Source organism: Rhyacophila brunnea, unplaced genomic scaffold (genome assembly GCF_057557595.1).
Source record: "Rhyacophila brunnea isolate RB1 unplaced genomic scaffold, BYU_Rbru_1.0 scaffold_20, whole genome shotgun sequence".
Taxonomy (NCBI): domain Eukaryota; kingdom Metazoa; phylum Arthropoda; class Insecta; order Trichoptera; family Rhyacophilidae; genus Rhyacophila; species Rhyacophila brunnea.
The window spans coordinates 16,481,437-16,499,786 of NW_028232860.1; the positions used below are offsets into that span (position 1 = coordinate 16,481,437).

The 18,350-nt window shown below is 34.9% G+C and overlaps 1 protein-coding gene across 1 annotated transcript in view; it reads right to left on the reverse strand.

Moving 5' to 3' along the window:
* Window positions 1–2,819: 2,819 nt before the first annotated feature.
* Window positions 2,820–18,350, reverse strand: part of LOC147071282 (uncharacterized) — a 352,569-nt gene continuing 337,038 nt past the window's right edge. Inside the window, exons 2-3 of the mRNA XM_085948192.1 lie at window positions 8,409–8,783; window positions 2,820–3,737 (exon numbers count right to left, since the gene is read on the reverse strand). Coding sequence (XP_085804318.1) covers window positions 3,145–3,737; window positions 8,409–8,589 — 774 coding nt within the window. The 5' untranslated portion in view covers window positions 8,590–8,783 and the 3' untranslated portion in view covers window positions 2,820–3,144. The remainder of the gene's footprint in view (window positions 3,738–8,408; window positions 8,784–18,350) is intronic.

Genomic DNA, 18,350 nt, shown 5'->3' on the forward strand with positions numbered 1-18,350 from the left:
TTACCTATATAACAAGGAAGTGATTAATTTTATGTATATATCATCAAATATTAACCCGATTTTGGTGCTGCACATTTTAAAGGTCATTGTTTGATCAATACGCTAAACAAATTGTCGCACACTACCTTTTACAAAAATTCTGTGTGCGGAGGTTGGAAACATTTGTGCGGACAAATGTTTTCTAGTAAGTACTTATTTATGTGGCTATAATTTTTTGAGAAAAAATAAGTGTGGACAAAAATGTGTAAGTAGGTACTTGTTGGTATGTTGGTTTATAGTAAGCTTCAAATTTTTCATAAAGTTGAAAATTAAACACAGTGTAGGTAAAATGGAATCAGACTCTTGTGGCAGTGCAGGCGACTCATTTAGGTGTAGATATCGTTACTTTCAAATAATTTCAATAACACTGTTTCAAAGTGTTTTCGTGGTGGCCGCAATGCCAGAAGAATCTGTCCATCCTCATCCTACTTGAAGATGTAAGTAAGTATTTATGTTTAATTATGTTTTCAGATTAATAATTTATATTCATCTTATTCATAAAACTATAAACTTAGTTAATTTAGTAAACATTACAATTCTTAATTATTAATTTTAAAAAAATCTATAAAAATATTATTATTTATCAACAAACTATAGCTTGTAAGTACAATAATCATAAAACTATTATGTATTATATGTACACAGCATTAAAAGATCCTTACAATAATATCAGTTACCTATCCTGGTTACATAATACATTATTTTTTCACCGTGACCTGTCTACCGGAAAGAGATGACCGTATAGCATTGAGATCAAAAAAATGACGCGTTGTTCCTGGAGCATTGTGGACAGCAATGTACCAATGTTATTAGCTTCAGTGAGAACATTAATTTAATGATAATGATTGGTATCAACGTATAACGATGTCATTAGGTATTATCACTATCAGATACCTACCTATTTGATATATGCATACGTTTACGAGCACATACCAGAGTTTTATAAAATACATTATACATAATAATATATTGTATTTTATATAATTACTATACTTATTATACGATAAATGACTTATTATTTTAATTTTATTACGTATTTTTAAGTGTTTTATTTAGACATGAATTTGATGCCAATGCTACACTTATGGCTATCGGTCAACTGCATGTGTACAATATTCCGGACACGCACTTACATATTTAACTTAGTTAAGGAATGTCATTGTTAGATATAATTTACAAAACAAAACAGAAATATACACATTCATAATCTAAGAAAATGTATAAGCATGTAAATTGAAATAAACATTTTCGTTTATAATAATTGTATTATATAACGTCTCTGTTCTGGCAGAACACACTAACTGGAGAATACTAGCTTTGAGTAATTTGACTTTGAAGTTGTTAAAATGTTTGAAATGGTCTATCATGTGAGTTTATTAACTAATCGTAAAAAGGATGACTTTAAAATAAAGACTGTTTATTTATTAAAAAGGTTTCCAGACGGTAAAGTTTGAAATAAGGAACATTTTAGTATAACTAACTCAATACGTCATTTTTTCGAATTAGTGTCTTCTGCCAGAACAGTGACGATAATATCGTTTGTACTTATAACTATAAGATATTATAAAATGTTTAATTTATAAACTTACAAATATTGTTTAATATTGTACGCCTACACAATTATATGAATAATGTAAACAAAGTGAATTAACAAAGTTTTTTTTGAAGAAATATAAATGTTCAATTATCACTATCTACAAACACCTTCTTATAGTTTCCTTAGTCTCTATAGCCGACTAAAGCGTATGTACTACCTATCACAAATTTGATTAATGAAAAATCATGTTCACATAGTACCATTAATTTTAACCATTTACATTGTTTTGTTTGTAAGCAGTGTCGAGTTTCTTTGACGCAAACGACGCAATCGATTCGTCAAAAAAAAAAATGGCCCAGAAACCGTCCAAATTAAAGGATGACTACGTACAATTTACATTAAACCAAATATCAGCTGTCCCAACCGAAATACCGAGATATTGGTAATAATGTTTGGGGGTTTTTTTAATGTTTCATCGTGGAATGTTATCTTTGTATTAAAGCGCGCAAATTTTTAAGACGTAGGTAGGTACCTACACTATTCAAGTTATATTTAATTTGATAGTAATGTTTGCAGGTGTCGACGTGTGCTGATTTTCAAAAGTTTCAAACAATGTTAAAAATGCGTGACAAGAAAGAATATTGAACATGGAACATACCAATAAGTCTTGTTTATTGGATGATTACAGTTTCAAAGTACGCACTGTTAACTTTGACCACTTTTACTACAAATTGTCATTATTTATTAAAACTTTTTATAGTACAATCGAAAAGCATTTAATTTTTCAATACGTCGAGTGAATGGATTTGAATAGACCAACCCGCAGAATTTTCTTTTCGAAGCCGTCTGGGCCTAGGCGGAGAAATATTGGGAGTCCTAAATTGCCGTGGTTTCATGGTATGGCCCAACTGACTGACAAACGACTGGTGACGACAACTTGAGAATCATTGATTTAGTTGTCAAGTGTATATGTACCAGTGGCGAAGGGTGGACATAGGCTGTTAAGTTCCGCCATAAATAGTGCACACTAAACTTTGTCAGTCGTATGCATTTATTTTCATTGAAATAAGACTACAATATTTTATAGATAGTGTTGGTTAGTTTTTAAAATTCAATTAAACCCGCGAAAACCAAGCCTGGCATAAAAGATAATCTACAAAATATTTAAAATTGTGCAATTATATGATACATACCTTTGGAAAATTTATAGATCTAATAATATTTTTTATATAATTTATATTTTGGGTTGTGAAAGGCTTAATGAATTAAAAAAAATAAGCCAACAATATAATATTGTGTATTATGTATTCATAATTCTTAAGTCAACGAAAACAAATAAGTCTGAATGAAAAACTGTGCACAATTTTGTCAAATCGTCCAAAGTATACGAAAAACTAACCAACACCATCTGTAAAATTGTAGACTGTTCAATAAAAACAAATACGTATGACTAACTAAGTTTAATGTGCACTATTCATGGCGGATCTTAACAGCCTACCTCCTACCTTCGCTACTGGTATGTACATATAATCTTCCAGATAAGTAGCCAATGAAAAATCTTGTAATGTTCAAGATTGCCGCTTCCACGCGGGATCGTTTTCGTCCATGATAGCTTGGATCATCCTGTTTCGAATTCGCATTTTTTTCACCGCTGACAACGGAGCCATCTGAGGCATCAGACTCATGAAGAAATGATAGTCGTCATTTTCAAATGTAGGCGTTGAACTTTTTTGGAGGCTCTTTGCCACAAGATTAAGTTTCGTGTTTTCTATTTCGAAAAAGTCTTGCTTGAAGGTTAGTTCAGTTTTTGTCGGCAGCGGTTTTTTAGCTTTCAATAACGTCGGTGATTCCAGCGGCGCTTTCGTCGTTTTGTCGGGTTTCAAACTTCTAATTTTGGAAATAGTAACATCTTCCATCAGAACCACCTCAGGACGTGATTGTTCCTTTTTCTGTACATTTTCTTTTACACTTTTAATGGATTTATTAGGATTAGGATATCGACACGTAAGCTCGGGTGTAAGAAATGACAAGCGTTTAAAATGTGCCCACTGAGATTGTAAATCGGGGTCTGCTAGTGGGTCGTCGTTGTGGGCAGGATACTTTTTGAGTTCTTTGCGATAGTTATCTTTTAAATTCTTCCATCTTTTTTTTAGCTGTAACTCTGAAACAAAAGGATACAATCGTTAAAACTATATATGACACGTGCCCGGAAATTTGTACGTTTCGCCATATCACACTTCACCGTAAAATCTTGTATCGGAAATAGGTATATGATGGTAGAAATAAATATAGGTAGGTCGTATAGTACTGAGATAAAAATCATGTCTAAATAAATTACGGTTCTTGTCAGTTTACAGGAAGCCAGCGGCAAACAAATTTCGTAAATAGCCGATATACTGGATTATTTGTTAGGTTTTCATTCTTGAATTCATGAATTTTGCCAAAATCGACTATGGAAATTGAATAAATGTTCATATTATTGAATCTAATGAACTTGGAGACCGTATAATATACGGTCATTTTTTCCGATAGAAAGCTCACGGCGAACTGTGCTACAGTGAAATGTTTTACGTACAATTTACATGTAACCCATATGACATGGGTATTTAAAGATCCAATAATTTGGACCAAGTATATTATTCTGTGAGGACAAAAATGTCGTTTGTTCAACACGTGCGTGCTAACCTGTGGTCCGGTATGGCATCTTATCAAGTTTCAAACGTCTCAACTTTTGAGCTATATATGTCTCCTAGGAGTCTTATGAGTACTTTGTGATACGACCGCATTACAAACACTCGAGTGAGCGGACGTCGCAGCCAAGAGACGCTTCACATGTCCCAAACATGTGTTCCGGATGCCATCTAACTGTGCGACACTCCGTACCCTTGTGGCACAACCTCAAGGATTCTGTTCCCGACCCTCCCTCACCATGTGCCACAAAAGCGATCTACGTGTTGCATGTCTCATATGGCGGGAGACACGATACGTGGCGATGGACTGGAGGAAGTGACGTTACTTTATGCTTGCTCGATGCCCTAACACTGGGATATGACAGGGTGGAGTAAGTAAGTACGTATATTATTATCCACCTTGGTACCTACCTACTATGAGTGAATCACGTGAACTTGTTTTATTACAAAATTTGACAACGATTCCAGAATAAGTTTAAGGTTTTACCTAGTTGAATCAGTAGATATAAAAAAAATACTTTTTACATTGGCAACATTATTTGCCAAAGAAACAATTGGAATTTTCAACAAGTGTGATTGTTCATCCTGCCTTTACACCGGCTTAAGGCCAGGAACAGATATTTAAATTAACCCAAGGTTGCTTTGTCATACTTGTACATTGTGTACAATGGCGCCACTGCTTGATACATGGAACAGAAATGAAAAACGTAATGTCTACCTGTCAAAATAATCGGGTGGGTATCACCCACGATGGCCGTGCGACTTAAGGCCCACCCACATTGAGGTGCATGTCGCGGACTATCACGTGAACTCACGTCGATAAAAATGTCTATGTTTTCGTCATTTTGCAGAATATTTTGAACGTGCACCATTTCGTAAATTCACTTTGTCATTATAATGACAATGATGAAGAGTGCCTACAATAATGTATTAGTAATTTGAATTATTATTAATTATTCATGCTAATTTCAATTAATTTTAACAGTTTCTACGTGTGCGTAAGTTAAAATGCATGCGGCATGACAATCATAGATAATAGAACATAGCATGCAGACCATAGATAATAGACAACATTCTCATAGAAAATACATAGTGCCAACTGCTAAAAGAAAAAAGAACGTCAGTTTGACGTGACAGATGAAAAGTGTTGGCATGTGGAATATGATAAAAACGTTCAAATGTCGTTCATTGAATCATGCGGGTGCCGTTGCAGTGAAGTTCAACGTGAAGTGCGCTCATTCTTGTTTTAGTGATTACGGCAGATGTTGCCAACTGACAATGTTCGTTTTAAGGTTTAAAATGTGCTACTGGATGAGAACATCAGTCTGATAAAATTTTAAACACCAAGAACAACGACATTACACACTTTTTTCCCGTGGCGGCAGCCCGTGACAGCAGGCGACAAGCACCGTGACATGCACCTCAATGTGGGTGGGCCTTTCAGCGTGGAGGCCCATATAGATCCTATTAGGCGGCCATAGATGGACAGTTCTCGTAACAGGTTGAACATGGCACAGACAATAACTGTTCAATAACTGTACGTTAGTGGCCACACCACAGATCAGTTTAACTACCCCATTTAAATCTGTCGAACTGTCAACAGACGTGCCCATATACGTACAGTTATTGTCTGTGGCAGATCAAGTGTCAAAAACTGTGGAGGTTATGTTCGCGGAGATCATACACAGGGGTACCTACCTAGTGTTAAATTAGTTTTAAGTAGGGTATATTGAACGATATTGATTTTGTTAGATTTATTATGATTACAATAATTTATTGTTTGTGTAAATATATGTCCAGATTTTTTTATTTTGAATAAATTATTCATAGTATTAGCCATCATCGCCCTGTCATGGACATACATTGCACAACATGCAATTGCAAGTTGGCGTCTGTTTCCATGATACCTAGACATATTTTTGTATCTAAGTAGTGGAAAATATTGTTTGCGGTACCTAGTTGACACTTCATAATATTCGTAATTATATAATATGAGTAGCAAAAGAATACGCAACAAAAATAATATACTTCTTATCGAACGAACTTAAAATATTATGACAGAACTGTCAAAATTTGCCGCCAAATCGCGCCAGCTACTCCTACTTTACGACACAGCTAGCTAACGTCACCCGAAAACTTTCGGTGAGTTGAAATTCCAACAGTTTTACAAAAACACGGGAGTGGGGGGTCGCTGGCAGTTTGAACATGGCACACATCTGACAGGTCGAAAACTGTCCGTCTATGGGCGCAGCAGATTATCTACCAAAGATAACTGTATGGCCGCCATTACATATTAACTGGCATGTTCAACCTCACAGAACAGATAATAAATAGAATACCGATAGGCTATATTCAATACGCCGCATCTTGATGCAGGTTTTTGAACGTGTGAGTGTCATACGAAAATGAAGCACGCATTATGCACGTGCAATAGTGTGTGTAAAACACCAACATTAAATGAGCGTAAATGCATAAACCGAGAGCAGTTTTTAGTATTCGACGTAAAACGTATTCTTAACACGTGTGTAAGTTTAACCCGGATTCTTCCTTACTCGAGTCGGTTACCTGCTTCGCCTTACCCGTTATGTATTTCAGTTCCCATTATTTCTGAGTTCCCTGTTCAACCTCTTACGAAAACTGTACGTATATGGCCGCCTATTAGGATCGGACATGGTCGGAAAAAATAAAATTAAAGAAAATCATCTTCAAATTCAATTGAAACTCAAACGAAACACAATACATAATATGTATCTATTATAGTATTATATATAATATTATTATTATATTTGCTTGTAAAATGTAAACGAATGTGGCCAGTGGGCAGTAAGAATAAACGACATTGAATTCAATAAACACAATATTACAATCACATCAATATTAGATATGTGGACGATATTAGCAACATAAACAAAGCCCACCAGTGTTGCCAACTGTCATTTACAAAAATATATCACTTAATTTTTAAAATATTATCTTAAAACCACCATGAAAAAAATAAGTACCTACTTATAATTACGACTTGTACCTATTCATGAGATCACAACTATTAAAGAAGAATTCATTGTTTCGCAACTATTTAACTAAAAATTAATGCAAATGCAAAATTTGGACATCACTAAAATATCGTATGTTTCATTTATTTTATCAATATCACTTTCGTTTCTCTAGTGCACTATTTAGTGGCGTCGATAGTCAGTAAATTTGACTCGCGCCAAAAAACTCGCGCGCATTCCAAGTACATAATATGACCTCATTGAGCCGTCCACATGTTGGTACTCACTGCGCGTCATCTGTCACGCGACAAGCGCAAGCACTCGACAAACTCTCGACAATGCGACGTAATACGACTAAGTTGTTTCTTTTTTAGGCCCATTAAAAAATGTATTACGTCACACACTGCCTAATGAATACTTGCACGTAAAGCGCGGTGAGATAAGCGACATCTGAACAAGCTCTATATAAATATTCTCCCAACGTCTATAACTACCTAACATGCCATTGATAATGCCAATTGGGCGGACAATAACTGTGTTCAATTAAATCGCTTTGGCTTTCAATACTTCATATGCATGAGGATAGGTGGTCGTTGTTTTATATAGCGACTCTCGTGGTGCAGTGCGGCAAGGGCGCCGGCCTTTCATCCAGAAGCTCCGGGTTCGATTCCCGGCGAGGTCACAATATTTATTTAAGTATGTGTTTTTCTCAAAGCCTGGTGTTTGTGATTGTTTTAATTATATTCTAAATATACTACTGTTTTACTACACTACTGCATTGAGCCTTTTGGCCTGTTGTAGTGTTACAAAGAAATTATTATATTATATTGATTCTATTAATTTAAAAAAATATTAAAAAATATATTTTTAAAATAAGATTTATAAATTTAGATCAATTCAGTATCAACTTCCATCCATATTATTATGTACTTCGATTATGATTTTTGAATTTCCTCTTCAGATACATAACGCTTTTTGTTTAAATATTGCTAATTTTGTCAAATACGTATTAATTTTTCTTCGCACGCTGTATTGGTTGTCATGACGTTGTTAACGATTTTGATTTGTAATTTGTAAACTTTACTCAAATAAATAAACTTTAATTTAAAATTAAACTTAATCAGTGACAATGTAAATACATATACGTACTTGGGTAGCCAGGGAACAATCGATTTATCTCTCCCCATAAATCACCTATATCACGGTGAGTGTGATGCTGGTGGGGGTGCAGTCGCTTCCAGATTCCTGGTCTAGCCTTTACTGCCCGGATGAGAGCCTTCGCTGATATTCCATCAGACCTTATATCGTCTGGTGAATCTGAGTCTGACATTGCTGTTTATTTTCTTGCGCGAACAAAATAAGCGGCGAGCGATGCGACACAATCACTCGCGTGAGCGGGTAACTCGTACTGATACCGGATTGGCCGCTTCGCCGTAAGCGTCCGTCGACGCCCCGCTCACCGCATTCACCCGCCGACAAAATACATCAGTTTTGAGGCCGCAACGCTTGTCGCACCAGTGGCGCCTGCAAAATGTTGTTGATTCTTCATCAATTACAATAAATTGAAAGTTAAATTTGTTTCATACTAATTAAATGAACGAATAAAAAAAGAAAGGAAGGAACATACTGATTCATTTCAGTATAAAAACGGGCTACCAAATTCGCCACTTTGGAGAGCGACGATTTAGCGTAAACAAATATCACGTGATCTGTACGTGTGCGTATAAACTTTGTATGTGTTTGTAATTTTGTGTGGGTATTTTATATTTGTGTATAACGCAATGTCGGCCATATTTGCCGGCCTTTCTGGTTGCCGTAATTTGTACATATGCTTTTTTTATTCGAAGAATTAAATACACATTATTTAATTATGAAGCATTATATTTAAAAAGGCATCAATGACAGTGTTGCTAACTGTTGAGTAAAAATATATATGAGATTCGATAACAATGAAAATAAGTTTGGAGAAAAACGCTTTAACGCCATTGGCTAAATGATTTTTTTATATGCAACGTGACTACTTAAAGACTCTAATTATGTCTGACAATAAACGTCACATTTATTAGTTTTATATTCCAATTAGTCCATCCTGATATTAATATCGACGACACATAATTAATTTAAAAAATGGGTGACATGACAATACGCGACGGATGTGAAACTTTTTTACTCATAGACACGTAAATAATTATCACCACTAACTATAATCAATTGCATAGTTTTTTAATGTAGTTGTGTATATTTATTCCAATATTAAATACATAGGTACTTATTAAAAATCTGTACGACTTGACTACAATATTTTTTTTCATTCAAAACTTACATATAATATACCTACGTTACTAACTATTAAACAATTAATGATTATGTACTTTCAATAAAAATCAAAAAAATATATTCAGTTTATATTAACCACCAACAAAATCAACGAAGGCCTGGAATGGAAGTATTATTTTTAAATCCAATCCTATTATTTTAAATGAAACTGGTACGCCTTTGAATCGCATTCGTCTCGCCCGCTTCGGGTTTCTATCGTGTCACGTCGCTAGCACGCTATCGCCGTAGGAGCGGCCATGTTTCAAAACACGTTCTGTGTTCAAACCGCAACGCTGTTGCCATTTTGCAAAACGCTCGTATAAAAACATGCATAGCGAAATAATTTTGTAGGTCTGGCAACAGAGTAGCGTAGGTATTGTCGTTACGCTATTAATACGCTAATCATAATTAAATCAACGCGTGACGTACTGACAGTAGATACCTACGTACCTACCAATTTGGTCTACATTCATTCAACATTCAATGCAATCAATTATACAGCGTAGGGTACCAGGGTTCGCAATCCCGGATTAAATTTGGAATCCCGGGACTGGTTTTTGTTCGTATGTAGTTTGGTACTCAGGGCTGGTCAGGGCGATTGAACCGTTCGGACTACACATTTGGAGATTTTCAATTATTTATTATAGGTAGTGAAATATTTTTTGTAAAACATTTAAAACCAGTGACTCTTTATAGTCTTGTCGCCTTTTCAGGACCTGGTAATGTTGAGGGAAAAGGTTTTATAACTGATTCTGACTCCTGAGTCCTGATCACGAATCTCCAGTGCCATTATAGCACTCTTGGAAAAACGACGCCATATTGGTAAAACGTCGGCCAAAAACGATTTCTAGGTAGGTAATATTTCAATAACCTCTTACAGAAATTTTATTTAAATATTAAAATAATAATCGTTAAATTTTACACAAAAATGGTAACTTACATAGGTAGTATTGTGTATCCATTGAATATTATACCTATAGAAACTGTTGTATGAAAATTCTTTCCGAAAATTTACGTACATTTCCGAACATTCATTATGTTTTTGTTTTCCGACGAGGGTGGAAAACATTTAAAAACATTTACAGATGTTCTTGGTTCTGACTAGGTTTTACGTGCGCGCACCTATAACATTCTATAAGGGTTATAAAGTAACTTCAATAGGAACTTGTTGACCCCTAGACCCCTGAAAGAGATGGGCGGACAACGTCACGATAAACGCAGAGAGGCTGAGTGTGACCGACTAGAGAAAGAAAGCTCAGGGTTTAGATGCATGGAGGGCGGTTGTGGTCTGTAGCACCTAAGAAGGAAGTAACCCGCAAGTAAGAAAGTAAATAAGTATATAAAATACTACAACAGTAAATACAATGTATATAAACTTTTGAATAAAGACACCTATGTTATTCAGTAAAATATTGATAACTACTGTTGAATGAAGTCTGAAAGAATGACTGTAAGTGTGAACTTTTTGTAGATTACATTGTTTTTTTCCACAGATTTAGCCCAAGTGTAGTTTATAATATAAGACGTTGAAATAGGTACAGAATACACAATTCCATACATACAGCATCTCGACTCTCAACACTAACGTGATAGGTACCTACTTTTTCCAGAATTCTGATAAAAACTGTAAGAATCAGCGTTATTGTAATGTAGGTAGAGTTCATGTTCGATCACTTCACTGGTATTTATTTGTTTATTACGAAAGTATAGAATCCACGGGAGTACTTACTGCATTCATAAGATTGGCAGGTAGGTACACTATATATTGTTTTACGAGATGTTTGTCACTTACTCAACCTATTGGGTCCATGCTCTCACTCCAAACACAAATTGAAAAATAACAAGTGCAACTGTTACCCATAGGACTCACGACATTATAAGCCGACACGTTACCGCTCGACCATCGTGGGTGCTAAAAATTGTAAAGATGGTTAAAAAAGATTAATATGCAAGCACATATTATATTGGCACTGGGACAACTGGATGCCAGGACAAATGGGCGCCGCAGTGTTGAATGAAATAACGAACATTAATGAAATAAATAGACCATCGTTATGATTTGATACAGAAATTAAGCGAGGAAGTTTAATAAGTTTCAATATTTGATTGATTTTGCTCTTAACATAAAGTTTTTTTTATTGCGGATTGAGAATTATTATGCCTGTCTCTTCATATAATAATAAAAGGTACAAGTCGGTTATGAAGCCAGCGGCCTTCCAGCGGAAAATACATTTTGAAAATAGCCGATATACTGGATTATTTGTTAGGTTGGGTTAGTTTAAGTTAGATTAAGTTAGGTTAGGTTAGGTTTTCATTCTTGAAATTCATGAATTTTGCCAAAATCGGCTATAATATTTAGCGCAATTCGGCCCCTTAGGGTCAAAGAAACGTATTTCATTCTTCTCTACTTTACAGGAGTCCCCAAACACAAGTAAATTTACATTCCACAGACATTAACAAGAAAGTGTTTGCAGGAGATATGTATTGACTTATATTTTATCCATTGAATTTTTTGATAAGTTTCTTTGTCACTTAACATAACATGTCATTTAATGTCCAGTATCATACGTAACTCAAAATTGTTGAAAATTAAGATAGGTTTCTTTGACTCTAAGGGGCTGAATTCCTACCTGGCTTTCCTATAACCGACTTATACCAAATAAAATAGCTCTCTTATCATTAGAACTTGAACATATGCACAATTAAGTGATTATTTACGTGTGCATTTATTTAAATTCTCACCAATTACTAAATAATATATAAGTATTAAATGAATATTTATAAGTACTTACCTATAATTCACGAGCGTCTATTTTATTTTCGAATTTCATTCGATTGCGTAGCACCCAATTGTCCCGGCGCCGAATCGTCCTAGATCCCATATATTTTATTCCGTCCGTGTTGTAGATTCCAGCTCCAGCCAGCTCGGAAAAGCTATCTATATAGGTACCTACATACGTGCTGTCGTAGTAGGTATACAGGCTTCGAAGCACCGCTTTTGAGGCTTCAAGGCGTATTAAGTTGTGGAGCGGACACAGCTGGTCGAATAAATCTTTTAAGTCTCGAAGATTAGTAAAGTCATGGCGTAGTACGACGGGAGTGACCTGAGGCGACCGGAACGGACGCATACAAATGAAGCCTATGCCCGTTTACGGATTATAATGAATGCTCTGCGGATCTGACCATCGTGATCATGATTGACGCACAGTATCTATCTATCCATTTAGGTATTGTATGGTGCAGTGATTCCCAACCGGTGTGCCATTGCATACCAGTGTGCTGTGAGCAATTGGAAAGCGTGCATTTCAATTCATGGTAAGTAATAATAATTACAAGATAAAAAGACCTTTTTATATACTTACTTACAACGTTTTTAAATTTTCTGTTGAATCATATAAAGTTGACTTGACTAGCTTAAACGATCAAAAAAATTGTACTTGATGGAAATACTGAATAATGAAATGTCATTCCATATTGATTTCCATAGTAACGCACGTGTATATTATTAATAATTTAGTTGCTAGGGCCCCCTACCAAACAATAATGGTATCAAAATAACTTTTCAAACAAAAAGAAATTAACTAAAAATGAATTCAATTCTACTTAAAAATAGCTAAAAGTATTAAAAAATGCATTGGCATCATGTTCTGATATATTCTAAAAGTTTCAAATGTCTAGCTAGTCGGGAAGTTAGTTAAAAATCGATTGCAAGATTTGTACCAGACAAACATCCACCGGACAAATAAGAATACGACCTAAGAAAATCGTTGTAAAAAGTAATATTGTTGTTTGTTTTGACTCAATTTGATAGTGTTGGGTCCAGATTTCATTCCATCACAAATCGTGCCAAGAAATGATCTGGATTGGCAACAAACAGAGAACACATAAATAGTGGGAAGTGCGTTATCTTCTGGGTTGTAGAAACAAGTTTTAAATCTTGAATGTGCAGAAATATGATAAGAATAATACTCGTATGTATCGGCGCGATTGTTTAATCAATCAATAATAATTGTCCGATGCGTCTTGTACCTACCTATGTATTGCACACATGGCCCCACATCCTGAAGCAGGCCCCCAGGCTATGATCTTTGGCGGCCCCCCTACCTATCGCTAAGGATAAAGGCAGTGTACCTAATGCTTCCCAAACAGTAGCGTTTCCCAAATGGTGTACGCGGTAAAATTAATGTGTATATTTAGTGTTTTTTTTGTATATTTTAATAAGTACATCCATTTGAATTATGGAGTTGTCGAATATTGATACTTACACAATTGAAAATTGTATCGAATAACCAAATAATTTTAAATAACAACATTACCGAAGGAAAATAGCGCCGCAGGCGACTTTTTTTTTACTAGTAAAGCAAATTTATGATCTGTATTTATCTCACTTATCTGATCGACTCGCCTCGCCGGCCCCCTCCTGCCAGCCCCCCCCTTGTGAGGGCCATGGTTGCACACATTCTTTGTGGTATATTTTTATTTACGCAGCCTCAATCGTGGGGTTCAGTGACGTCCCGTGAGGGTAGGCTGGTCATGCGTTGCTTAGGGACGGCACATTATAAAGGGCGGCGAATGAAGGAACGAATAGGTACAATTACTACGACCTTTGAGAGAAGTGACAGTTTTCTGTGAAGCTAACGAATAATTATCACATCATTAAAACCTCAGTTTAAAATATAAGCGATGCGAATAAAGGTACGAATCCTGGGTCTGGAAAATAATCATATTTTTTTTTGTGTTTGGAATCAGAGTATGGACCTAATAGGTTGAGCAAGTAGCTAACACTCGTTTCTCCTAAAACAAAAATCTGCAAATACAAACCTCCACTCTGTGGAATCCTATGATCCTATTAGGGGATCGGATATGGTCAAAAAAAATCTTGACAACATAACTATTACATGGTATTGTAATAAACCCAATGTAATACAGATTTTATTGTCGGTTTGCCACACGGGCATTTTAAAGTGCCTCCAAAGCTGTCAGCGCCACAAACCTCCACGTAGCAAAAACCACCAGTATTTGAGAGTAAGTTTTGTGCAAATGCTATAATTCTCAGTAGATGGTGTGCATATCAAGTTAAAGATTTTTGGTGTTAGTATTTATTTTGTTTATTGAAGATAGCGGAAGACAAATAATAATACAATTGGTAAGTAAGTAGGTAAGTACCTAAAAAAATTGCAGTTAATTTGAAACTAAAAATGAACGGGGACGGCATTCTAAAGGACGTTAGGTACTGGTGGGGTTGGTGCCAAAAGTTGGTAAGTCGAGATTTCAGGTACTTTGAGTTAATAATCAATTATTATGTGTATCTATGATGAAACTGTCTGATCCGACCGCATGAAGGTACTTCTTCAGGTAATCATTTAATGACAAATGCTTGTCACTGACAAACTTATTCAATATATCGTGGTCAGGGAAAATTATGTAAGTCGACACTTACCAATATATTGAAGTTCAATAATTGTCAACCTTACAGATATGAGGTAGGTAGGTACATTAACTTACACGTTTTTTGTGAATACCAACAAAATCACATTGACATATTTGACGTATTGTAGTCGAGTCAAATATACATGTGCGACCCGGCTAAGTCTGAAAAGTTAGCCTACCCCACTTTTAGGGTGTCAAGTTTTTTTTGTTAGGTAGGTTTCTACCTACCAGTACAGTGATAAAAACGTTCCTTAAAACATAGTATTTTGATCCGCCATATAATCTATGAAGCAAAAAACCAACCGATACGAAGCTAAGTATATTTTTTTGCGTTGGTCTTTTTTCTAGATAAATAAATCAAATCGATTCCGCTCGGCGGGGGTCTATGTTACTACTGATAAAAGAATGTAGCAATGAATCACGTATAAAGTGACAAATCGTTTTGCAAACTGTCTGTACAGCCGGATTGAAAAAAATAACTGAAAAAATATTAAGTCTGTACCTATCAATTTAGATATTATCTAAAATACATTCTACTTAAAGTTATAATACCTAGGTACACTGACTTCCTGACATTGTAAAGAATAATTTTTTTCATGATTTCCAGCCGTGGCGGAACAGTTATACTATACATATTATATAGATTGTGGCAGTCATGACACCCACATAATTATTGTCTTAAGGGCGGACGTGCTCAGCGTGGGTCAAAATGGAGCTTTTTTTTCTATTTCAAAGCATGATCCTGGACATACCTTAAACGTTGTAGATAATCTATTTATATAAATTGAAGCCGTATTATCCTTTATATTTATTTTAAACATTTGATGACTGCATAAAATATTTTTATTACATAAAATAGTATTCTTTTAAACCTCTCGCTCTAATGTTTTAGAATATAGTCATATTTCAGTACATAAATGTGCAGTGGTGTTAAGATTTTTTACATTTATTAATTTTTAAACGCATTTATAAAACCATCAGTATAATTTATGTCGACATTATTATACTTAGTGAAATATTTACGATAAAAAATTATATTGATAATCTCTGTGATCCCAAATTTGACAAGAATTAGGCATTTTATTATTCAAAAAATGGGCAAGATTAACACATTTGAAGATAATTCTAAAGATACTAATTATAAGCTATGTCTTTGACCATTCAAGTGTCCTACGAATAATGATTGCTTTATAATAATTATTGACCTAAGAATAAGGTACTTAGTGTTTTTTTGAAATACGCCATTTCTTTTGGCATTCCCCAGTGGCTAAGCTACAACATACGGCCGTAGCCATAAATTGACAAACTATAATTGAAGTAGGGAGTAAAATGATGTTAACGCGCGTGTTTGAACATGTACCTAACCGAAAAATAATAATTTAAGAGCATAGATAGTAATTATTATTTTCTGCAGCGATCAATTTTTCCAGGATTACTGTGATTATAATCACAATAAATAATTATCAATCGTAATGATAAGAAATTGTCATGTTGCCATCTCCTAAAGGTCCTTTAGACGTCAGTTCTATTGTATGTTCAGTTTTGAAACGGCGGTGTATTTAGTTATGAGACGATCAGTTTATTTGTCCCTACTGTCTCAGTTGGGAAACGTCGATGTATGTTTACCTACTGGCTATTGTTATCCACTAAAAACGAATTTTATGTTTATAATAACTTTCTAAACATATTAGTTGGTATAAGTAATGCAGTAATTAGGCGTTTTACAGAAATAATAATGTTTCAATGGAGTATAATAAGTAAATACGGCAATATAGTAATTTACACGTCAATTTAACTGCCAACGATAACTGATGGAAAACCCATCTACGTTTTGGTTTCAGTCGGCCGCTTCAGTTTTCAATATATGTGTCGCTACATTTCAAACTCAGCCAAGTCCACCTTTAGGTATTTTTGACTTTTTTGTGAATTGCTGAAGAACTAATGCTTTCTAACATTTCTGTATTATCAAAACCATCCAAATCCGCCTGTATAATAAGTAAATGGAAGTCAAAGATGAACAGTTTTTTCAGACTCACCCATATCCACTGAAGTAATTATATCACACTCAGCCATGTCCATTCAGGCCAATCACTGAAGGCGATTACAACAACATGGCCGTCAGTTGTTTACGAACCGTTGAGTGAGTGAGTGTCACTAGTATCTTTTTCAACATTTTTTATTAGAAATCTAATATATAAAAATTAATATTTGTGTGTTTGTTTGTTCGTATTTAATGCGCAGTCATACCGTTCATCCGATTGCGATAAAACTTTGTAAACTTATTGCTTGCACTTGTGGGAAGAGTATAGGCTATACTAATATATAAAAATGAATGTCTGTATGTCTGTCTGTCTGTGTGTCTGTCCCGTATGCGTTCATATACCATTCATCCGATTGCAATGAAATTTTGGAAAGTGGTTGTATGCACACCCATGAAGGTTTCTGAATTAGAAAAATCATCATCTTCTTCTTCTTCTTCATTCTATTTTCTTTTATTCGTATGGTTCCTATACCATTCATCCGATTGCAATGAAATTTTGGTAAGTGGTTGTATGCACATTCATGAAGGTTTCTGAATTAGAAAAATCATAATTTTCTTCTTTTTCTTTATTCTATCTTCTTTTATTCGTATGGTTCCTACACCGTTCATCCGATTGCGATGAAACCTTCGTCAGTTATTGTGTTAACACCCGCAAAGGTTTCTAAAATAGTACAACCATCTTCTTCTTCTTCTTCTTCTTCTTCTTCTTCTTCTTCATTTTATCTTCTTTTATTCGTATGGTCCCTATACCATTCATCCGATTGCAATGAAACCTTCGTCAGTTGTTGTGGTAACACCCGCAATGGTTTTGAATTAGTACAACCATCTTCTTCTTCTTCTTTTTCTTCTATTCTATATTATTCTATTCGTATGCGTTCCTATTCCATTCATCCGATTGCAATAAAATTTTCGTCAATAATTGTGCCAACACCCGCGAAGGTTTCTGAATTAGTACAACCATCTTCTTCTTCTTCTTCTTCTTCTTCATTCTATTTTCTTTTATTCGTATGGTCCCTATACCATTCATCCGATTACAATAAAACCTTCGTCAGTTGTTGTGGTAAGACCCACAATGGTTTTTGAATTAGTACAACCATCTTCTTCTTCTTCTTTTTCTTCTATTCTATATTATTCTATTCGTATGCGTTCCTATTCCATTCATCCGATTGCAATAAAATTTTCGTCAATAATTGTGCCAACACCCGCGAAGGTTTCTGAATTAGTACAACCATCTTCTTCCTCTTCTTCTTCTTCTTCATTCTATTTTCTTTTATTCGTATGGTCCCTATACCATTCATCCGATT